Source organism: Cetorhinus maximus, chromosome 32 (assembly GCF_964194155.1).
Source record: "Cetorhinus maximus chromosome 32, sCetMax3.hap1.1, whole genome shotgun sequence".
Taxonomy (NCBI): Eukaryota; Metazoa; Chordata; class Chondrichthyes; order Lamniformes; family Cetorhinidae; genus Cetorhinus; species Cetorhinus maximus.
This window is the reverse complement of record NC_135910.1, coordinates 3,428,806-3,438,822: the sequence shown is the minus strand read 5'-3', so window position 1 is coordinate 3,438,822 and position 10,017 is coordinate 3,428,806. Positions and strand designations below refer to the sequence as shown.

General features: G+C 41.8%; 1 protein-coding gene across 1 annotated transcript; it reads right to left on the bottom strand.

The window, feature by feature from the left end:
- Window positions 1-661: 661 nt before the first annotated feature.
- LOC144671466 (adenosine deaminase domain-containing protein 1-like) lies at window positions 662-9,426 on the bottom strand. The gene is made up of 4 exons (XM_078533393.1): window positions 9,218-9,426; window positions 6,777-7,011; window positions 3,770-3,902; window positions 662-1,021 (listed from the first exon to the last, which is right to left on the bottom strand). Exons 1-4 carry the CDS (start codon window positions 9,402-9,404, stop codon window positions 911-913), a joined length of 666 nt encoding a protein of 221 aa, XP_078389519.1. The 5' UTR covers window positions 9,405-9,426; the 3' UTR covers window positions 662-910.
- Window positions 9,427-10,017: the final 591 nt, after the last annotated feature.

Sequence of the window (10,017 nt, the reverse complement as noted above, 5' to 3'; positions counted from 1 at the left end):
AACACAAATTAGGCTCACATTCCATGCAATTTAGAAGATTAAGCAATGATATGATCAAGATTTTCACGACATAAAAGGGAACATAGGCTGGGATTTTCCAGTCCCACCTGCGGCAGCAATCATCGCGAGTGGGACAGAAAATTTGATGGAGCAGCCAAAGGTCTGTTGGCTTTGGACGGGAACTTACCGTTCTCTCAATCTACCTTATTCTACTGTGTGAGGAATGTAGGACTAGGAAACATTGCCTAAAAAATTAGAGCCAGGTCTTTCTGGATTGAAGTTAGGAAACACGTGCACCCCAAGGGTGGCAGACATTTGGAACTCTCTTCTGCAAAAAAACTGCTGGGTCAATTCTTAACTGTAAATCGAAGATTAATAGATTTTTGTAACCAAAGCTATGAAGGGGTATGGGGCAATGGTGAGCACATAGAGTTAAGTCATGATCTCATTCAATGGTACAAGGGCTAAACGCTTTATTCCTGTTCTTATGTTCTTGCTAGGACAGACTAGTGGGCTCCACTTCAGCAGAGCTTGGGCTCATGTCCTCAAACGGAGATTAGCTGATGTTATTGTGAGGATTTAAAATAATCTGATGGAGGAAGGTGTGGAAAAAACAGAATTTACTTTCTATTACAACCATACTCATTCCAGCACAATGTGTAAACCATACTGCAACATTTTTTATTTGAATGAAATTCAAATACAGATTTTATTCATTATACACCTGGCCTGAAATTGTACCTTAACATTACACCAGAAAGCACCCATTAATCTGGAAGTCCTTCAGAAAAAAAAACATAATTCACAATCATTTCAAACAAACATGTTTTAAAAATAAAGGGAAAATGATCTCTCTTTATTGCAATAGCCAAAAATATCAGTTAAATTTTTCTTTTACTTCCAGTGAGATTTATTTGCTGAAGTTGTCAACAAGTCGTTTCTGTGGCCATGGCCCTGCTCCAGTGGAAATGAAATGATAACTTAGGATGCCCTTGGCTTCTTGATAAGTTTTGGCCTTCATCTAGAATAGTTATGGGGACAATCATTAGAGGTCACCTACTAAAATACAGAAATTTTCTGTAATTTTTAATCACCAAATCAGGTAGGCAATAGCAATATCACCACTTTGGTAAAGATTCTTCTGCTAAGTGTAGCAAAATTATTTAAGTTTACATAAAGAACAGGTTTACAAGGTTTTTGAGGCCTTACACGTCAAAATGGCCCACCAGCCATTGACCACCCTATTTACACTGCATGGTGTCTTGCCAGCACCAGTGAAACAAAAGTGCACGTGTAGTTGTTCAAATTTAATTTATTGTTCCCTGAGTGCAAACCTGAACTGATGGTTTAACAACAACACAGCCGGCTTTTACATGTGCCAAAGCACCTAGCTTATTTGCACCTGCAAACAATGTCATGGACATTCACACTACCTATTCACATTTTTCAGTAGGATCATTGCTATCTCTGACTAAATGTCTCAGAAAACTACATCCTACGAAGATTCTTGGCTCCTCTTGCAGCATCTGTGCCATCACATTATAGATTTTGAAAGCTTAAGTAAATATTTGGTATTAAATGAAACATGTGAAATTAACATTAAGAAAATAATTTTTAACACAAATGAACAATTCTATCGACTATATGGAAAACTGCTTCCCTTGCAGGAACTCTCCAGTTGCTGTAATTCCTTTGCTTTACCAAAGTTATTGCCACAAAGGTTTCTGAGATCTTTACATCACTGGTAGAAAGTGTAGGCATTGGAAATTCAAATAATGATCAATGCAAATTGAATTTTAACACTATTTCCCAGCAAAAATATAGAAAGCAGATTCATGCTTTACAAAATAATAAACAGATCTGGAAAAGCAAAGGTTTGGCTGGGGGGAAACAGAGAACATTAATAAGTGTTACTGCATTTGCAAACTTAAGCATTCACAGTGTCACTCAGAGGCTGTTGTGGGAAATACAAGCATTATACTAGTTATTTTGAGGTCAGGGTGCTGATATATCAGTGGGAGAGGAGGGAATCTAACCTTGCTTTTAATCTGTACTGTAACTGGGAATGCCCAATTCTGTCACAGGCACCAAAAGTAGAAAATATTTTGTTCCCTATTACAAAAACTCCCAATTTAGATTTAAAAATAAAATTTATATATTGGATGAAATAACAGCAAACCATTAGGAGGGAAAAGCAAGGAATATTACTGCTAGGTTAGGCAGCTAGGGGTAGAACAAAATTAATTCATTTTGTTATTTTGAACATATCTAAGGAAGACTGATATGTGGGAATTAGTTCTGTTCATTTTAAAATACTGATTTTAAGGATTAGTCAAAGCATCACCATTCGATACGAACACAAGATTTAGAAGCAGGCCATTCATTCCCTCGAGCCTGCTCCACCATTCAATAAGATCATGGCTGATCTGGTTGTGGCCTCAATTCCACTTTCCTGTCTGCACTCCCTAACCCTTGACTCCATTGTCGATCAAAAATCTATCTAACTCAGCACTGAACATATTCAATGACCCGGCCTCCACTGCCCTCTGGAGAAGAGAATGCCACAGACCAAAGACCCACAAAGATTTTCTCCTCACTTCAGTCTTAAATGGGAGACCCCTAATTTTTAAACTGCATCCCCTAGTTCTGGACAACCCCACAAGGGGAAACATCCTCTCATCTCAGGATCTTATGCTTCAATAAGATCGCCTCTCATTCTTCTAAACTCCAATGGGTATAGGCCCAACCTACTTAACCCTTCCTCATAATATAACCCTTTCATCCAGGATTCAGTCACGATAACCTTCACTGAACTGCTTCTATTATATCCTTTATATGTTTTCTTAAGAAAATTTGCCACAGTAAATTGTAGAACAAAACTCCTGGTAAAATATCTTTTCAAACTACAAACACTTTGTCATTTTATTTTAAACTGCACAAAAAATTAATTGAACTAATTTCTTTGAGACTTCAAAAGGTCCCAGGTGCTTGGTTATTTTTGCTGAGTCTGGACCTTTTTGTCACACTGCAGAGGGAGAGTTCAAAATGGTTGAGAAATGTTTCCGCCACACAACATACCTAATTATTATTGAGAAATCTAGGTGAAGGGCCAAGGTTCATAATTCAGAACACTAAAGTTTACAATTGGGACAGAAAGCAAGTTAAATTTTAAAATAGTGATTGGGTGATCAGCTTGGGTTTCAAAAGCCATGTAAGGTTGTAGGGTCCTCCTCATCTCAGAAGTAAGATTTGGGAAGATTAGAAAACTCACTACAGGGCACTCGAGTGCCGTCTCATAGATGGATCCAGTGCTCCACTGACAGTCATAGGAGGAAATACTCCCAGCTGTGAGGTGGCTGGAGGAGAAGAAATGGGCAAATCAAGTACTGGCAATTAAAGAGATGTATCACGTTGCTAATTTTTGAACACCATTTTCAGCGTAGTCATCCCTTGGAGTCAACAGGCTAGAAAGTGGTTTTTAATAGGATCAATAATAAGGTGTTGGAGAACATCCACTAAAAAATTGATCAAAGACTTTACAGACTGAACAGGACTTGCAGGCTCCACTTCTAAAATAAAATTTTAGCCAATGAAACTGTTTGCATTGTGACAGGTGGGTTCCATGGGATTCTTTCACTCTATTCCATCTATTTTAGTTCCATCATTTCAAACATAGGCTTAACTTAGTGACCTGCCCATTGTTTAAATATTTAAATATAAAGTGCCCCAACATGAACATTTCCTTCTACATATGGAAACTTCTGTTTACCTTGGCTTCGTGACATGTTGACAGGTCTAGTAAGTCCTGCCTGTTCATTTCTTTCGCTACACGTCGAAAGGAATACAATTTTGCAGCCTTGCACAAACGACTGGCAGTGTTGACTCCATTTTTAAAAGGGGAACTAGAATAATAAAAAAAAGTAAAGATATAATTTTTAAAAAGGCAAACCCATCCAAGAATTAGAAAACTTGGTTTGCAGTATAATCCCCAGTTTTTTTAAAAACAAAATTGTCTTGCAAGTCGAGCTTTTTTATGACCTTCGCCAACAAAGAAATCATAAATGTTCTCTATGGTTAATTCCTCATTGAAATGTGCTTTTTGTACAAACACCCGTCACTTACCAACGATTTGCAGTGCTACACCTAGTACAGCTATCCTTCATTTAGCGCTCCTAATGTAATCGTAAAAAATGGCGCATTAAATCAAAACATGATAAATGAAAATCGCTTTCCCATAAGAAACCATGGCCAGGATTTTTCAGTCAGCGTGTAGGGGCAGCCCCGACACACTGGCGCATAAAATGATGCGCGATGACGTTTGGCGGGCAGCCCGACGTCTTTACGCTGTCTCGCGATGTTTCATTCGGAGTCGGCTGCGCGCCCGCCGATATTTAAAAGGCCTATTAAGGCCATTAGTGAAGTAATCAAGGTCAACTTTACGCTGCCCGTCAAACCTTACGGTTGGGCAGGCAGGCGAAAAGGCCAAGCAGCTTTTATGTTTTTTTAAGGAAACCTCATCCACGAGCGGGATGAGGTTTCCTAAAGCTTTTATGAAACATGTCCAATCTGATGTGACACAGTCATATGAGGGGACATGTTTAATTAAATTTTTTCCCCATTTATTTATTTCAAAAGCGCTTCAATCTCCCTGAGGCACAGAGCTGGAGAGACTGAGAGGCTGAAGCGCTCTTTTGCACACATGCATGAAAGAGCGCTGGTCCCGACTCTCCCTCCCCCCACAGGTAGCGCTGAGTGCTACTGCTCGCGTCTTATGCTGGGCGGCCCTTAATTGGCCGCCCATGTAAAATGGCGGCGCAGAGCCAATCGCGGTCGGTTCCACGACCGCCCCTGCCCACTTCCGCCGAGCTCACCCGACGCGGGCAAAATTCAGGCCCATGTCATAAGGGTGAGTTATGTTCCTTTAGCAGTACCCACGCTAAAATGAAAATGGAAGCAGCACTATTCAAGGAAGTTCCGTCATTTATAAATCATGCTAAAACAAAAACGCACTATTAGTGCATGCTTTAAACCTGGATACCTATAGTTCAATACCTACCACTTGCTATCTGTGATATGACATTATTCTTTGAAAACGATTACTTTTGAGACCGTGCAGAATGTCATACAACAGATGGTCTCTTAATACAGGGTCACATTTACACAGGTGTTTAAGTGATCTGTAACTCCCCAGGACATCAGTATTTATATGTATTTAACTTGTACATCTTTCTTTCTTATGTTGATTTACTATTGGGTTATGATGTAGCAAAATTTGCTTGTCAGGCTGTGACTAGTGGGGTACCGCAAGGATCTGTGCTTGGACCCCAGCTATTCACAATCTGTATCAATGATTTGGATATGGGGACTAAATGTAATATTTTCAAGTTTGCTGATGACACAAAACTTGGTGGGAATGTCAGGTTGTGAGGAGGATGCAAAGAGGCTTCAAGGAGATTTAGACAGACTAAGGGAATGGACAAGAACATGGCAGATGGAATATAATGTGGAAAAATGTGAAGTTAACCACTTTGGCAGGAAAAACAGAAATGCAGAGTACTACTTAAATGGGGAGAGATTGGAAAATATTGATGTTCAAAAAGGCCTGAGTGTTCTTGTTCCTAAGTCACTAAAAACTAACATGCAGATGCAACAAATAATTAGGAAGGCAAATGGTATGTTAGCCTTTACTGCAAGGGGATTTGAGTACAGGGATAAGGAAGTCTTACTGCAGTTGTGTAGAGCCTTGGTGAGACCACAACTGTATGCAGTTTAGGTCTCCTTATCTGAGAAAGGTTAAACTGGTCATAGAGGGAGTGCAATAAAGATTCATCAGATTAATCCCAGGGACGGCTAGGATTGTCCTATGAGGAAAGATCGAGGACGCTGTGTCTGTATTCTCTAGAGTTTAGAAGAATGAGGGGTGGTCTCATTGAAGTGTACAAAATTCTTATAGGGCTTGACAGGGTAATTGCAGCAAGCATGCTTTCCCTGGTTGGGGCGGGGGTGGGGTCTAGAACCAGGGGACACAGTCTCAGAATAAGAGGCAAACCATTTAGGACCGAGGTGGAGAAGAATTTCTCCAGTGAGAGGGTGGTAAATCTTTGGAATTCTCCACCCCAGAGGGCTGTGGAGGCTCAGTCATTGAGTATGTTCAAAGCAGAGGTCAATAGATTTCTAGATACAATGACACTAAGAAATAGTGCGGGAAGCTAGCATTGAGTTAGATCAGCCATGACCTAGTTAAATGGCAGGGCAGGTTCGAGAAGCTGAATTGCCTACACCTGCTTCTATGTTCCTAAATCACGATTCCGTAAACTTAGCTTCTCAGTACATCGTAGAAATTATGGCCCGCTGTTCACTCAACTCATTTGTACTGAATTCTTCTGTGATATTTTAGTGTAGCTGTTATTCTGGATTAAAAGTGATATCAGAGAGGGGACTTAATTTTCCCAAGTCTGGTGACAGCAGCCCCTGGAGAGTCAGCAAGTGAGGAGATCCTATCAATAGTTTTAAGTGTCTGACAGCTGTGATGCATTTACCTTCCATTTTCCAGCTGACGCCCAAAATATTTGACAACCCTTTTAACAGCCATGTCAAAATAGTGCAGAGTCCAATTTGATATGAGTGTTCACCTGAGAATAACTTCTACTGTCAGTTCTACCCTAAAAGTAACAACCTTTGGCCAGTTAAAAAGGAATTGTATGCACTAGTTTTAAACTTTTATATTTCAGGCATAGTGTAGTCCCTGCTATTAAAGCAGGATCATCAAGACTTACTCTTCTGTGATCTGCCCTGTTGTTCCATCCACTATTTCCACGGTGTTATCCCCCCGACACCAGTTTACGCTCAGCCTTTTATAAAGTGGTTCAGCCTCCTTTGGTTCTTCCTCGCCACAATGGGAGAAGTGTGCCCTCACAGCAGTGAACAGGTCAGGAAGCTTCTCGTTCAAACTCTCATCCACACGCTGATTGATTGCTTTTGTGACGATTTGCATTGGATGGAATTGGCCAGCTGATTTAGAAATACAATAAAGTAATTACTATTTGAGAAAATTATTTTTCCCTAAGTTATCTTTCACTTTCCTGCTCAAGTGTTTGGGTTGGTAATTATAGGGCTGTAACTTCTGAGCTCCAGGGTGTCATATTGGGAAGGTGGGGATACCCAACATGTGCTAGGGAATCTCCTTTGGACGTTCCCAGGTAAGGTTTGCACAGCAATTGCCCGGAAGTGCAACCCTCCCTTGGGCAATTGCCCTACAGTGGCAACCATCCGAAATGCGATTTAAGTTGCAAACTTCGGATGGTTCCAACTGACTTGCATCAATATTTACCCAGAAAAAAGTTAGAAGAATTAAACCTCTCCCAGCTTCTGGGTAACTATAGTACAGATCCACGGGACTCACCCATACTCCCTCCACTCCACGGGACTCCCCCATGCTCCCTGAACCCCCCACTTCCCAGGGATTTCCCCCTACCTCCCACCAACACCCCCCAACGCAGGGCTCCCCCTACCCCCAAGGGAATACACCCCAACAGGAATTCCCCAACCCATGGGATTCCCCCCACTCCCACAGGAACTCGTTCCCCCCCTCCACCCCCCTCACTCTCACTCTCCCCACCCCCCTCTGACCTCCCAAACGCACCCCCTCCCCGACCTACCCACACCTCTCTGACCACCGCATCTCACAATATCTACCCACTTACCGTATACACTTACCTTCTCCCTGGCTTGTCAAGGACCTTTAACTCACCTGGTTTACGGCAGCTAGTGCCGTAAAAAAGGGGATGTTGTCTCCTTTCCTTCGACAGAGCTGCCCTTTGACACAAAGCCCCAGGGATGCGCTGCACTGCTTGAGTATCACCCGGCCTGAGTCGAAAAAAAAATGATAGTGTGGCAGAGTGGTCCAAGGCGCTGGATTCAGGTTCCAGTCTCTATGGAGGCCTGGGATCGAATCCCTCCGTTGCCAAGTTTCCGGTGTTTGAGAGAGGCAGTGGCACAGTAGTATCATCACTGGACTAGTATTCCAGAGACCCAGGGTAATGTTCTGGGGATAAAAGCAAAATACTGCGGATGCTGGAAATCTGAAGCAAAAACAGAAAATGCTGGAAAAACTCAGCAGGTCTAGCAGCATCTGTTCTGATGAGCTCAGAGCTCTGAAGAGGGGTCATAGGGACTTGAAATGTTAACTCTGTTTCTCTCTCCACAGATGCTGCTAGACCTGCTGAGTTTATACAGCATTTTCTGTTTTTGTTTGTAATGTTCTGGGGGCGCAGGTTCGAATCTCACCACAGAAGATGGTGAAATTTGAATTAGATAAAATCTGGAATTAAAAGTCTGATGATGACCACAAAACCATTGCCAATTATTGTAAAAATGCATCTGGTTCACTAGTGTCCTTTAAGGAAGGAAATCTGCTGTTCTTACCTGGTCTGGCCTACATGTGACTCCAGACCCACAGCAATGTGGTTGACTCTTAAATGCCCTCTGAACAAAGGCAATTAGTGATGGGCAATAAATGCTGGCCTAACCAGCGACACCCACATCCCATGAATGAATAAAAAAAGACAGGCTGGGGAAAATATTAAGGTAAAGAACTAGGGCACAGCAGCAATCCAATGCTGATTGCCACACTGAGGAAGTTCAGGCTCATAGTACTTAATATTCAAATGTATTTTTTAAAACTTTGTTAAGACAGTGTGTCTCAGTAATATTCTGTTCAGAGTCACAATCTATTGCAACATCTTGCAAAAGCTCAAACGCCTTGATTCACACCATGAGAGAACCTGATCTGTGCCCAACATATTGAAGCCCCTATTTTAATTGAGAATTCTGGGTAATCATCTCGGGTGAAGGATGAATTTGAGAAGCCGTATGAAAAATAATCTGTGAAAACTATATCCCTTACAGCTTTAGAACAGCTTTTTCACTTGCTCTGTGGACATAAGGATCCCCCATCTCTGTACAGCATTCCTTGCGTTTTGCCACAAGAACAACACTTAATCTGGGCCCGATGACATATTAGTCAGACAGGCCATGGGCACACATACAAAAGTCAGTCTGCCAAGAGCCACAGACAATGGAGAGGCACACAGCAAATGATTCAAGGGCAGTAGGCCACAATAATGCCAGTTCAGTTTCTATTCAATTCAAAACCCCCATGCAAAAATGACAACATTATTCCCATGTTACTTCTCCAAATGAAATCCGTTGTACTTACGGAGGACAACACTAGTGATGTAGAGAGGTTTGATCAAGTGGCTGAGGAGGGCTCCCTGGACTCCCAGCACCATCCATCGGCTCAGTTTATCGCTTGCAGTCATGCAGCAGACGTGAGTTGCTGTCACACTAGGGCGACAGTTTGCTGCTGGCATGGTGGAACCTTTGGAATGAATGTGAAGTCTCATTTCAGGGTTTCGGTATGGCACTGGGTCCCTACATAAGACAAATACAAAATGAAGTATATTAATTAGAGGAACAAAGATCAGTAATTCCATCTGAAACTGATCTGACAAGATAAAAAAGCATGTGCCCTGTTTGTGCTGACAATTTCATTTGTGAAAACGGTGAACAGGTTACCTTAAGTAATAAGGTGCCAATATAAGTCATAAAAGTGCAAAGTAAAAAATTTATAAAAAGTGCGAACTGCTAATCTCCCCAGAATAAACAAATGGGTAAAACATGCACCACTGAACTGGTTTCTTCATGTCTCGGTGTTTTTTCTCCCTAGTCCAGTGTCTTCCCTTCCCACCTATATCCTTTATCTTTGATGCTTTCGTCACTTTAACAGTTTCCAGATTCCTGGCCCTAAACACCTTTTTACCAGAAACATCTAATCCATCTACATCTCCAGCCCCACAAGGACAGTTTGAGAGCTGTCCGCTTCTTCCTCCAACAGGAGCCCAACCAGCCTCCACCCACCAGCACCATCCTCACTTGGTTCGACTTGTTCTCACTTTGAATGACTTCTTCAACTGCACTCACTTCCTCCAAACAAAAGATGTTGCGGTGGGTACCTGC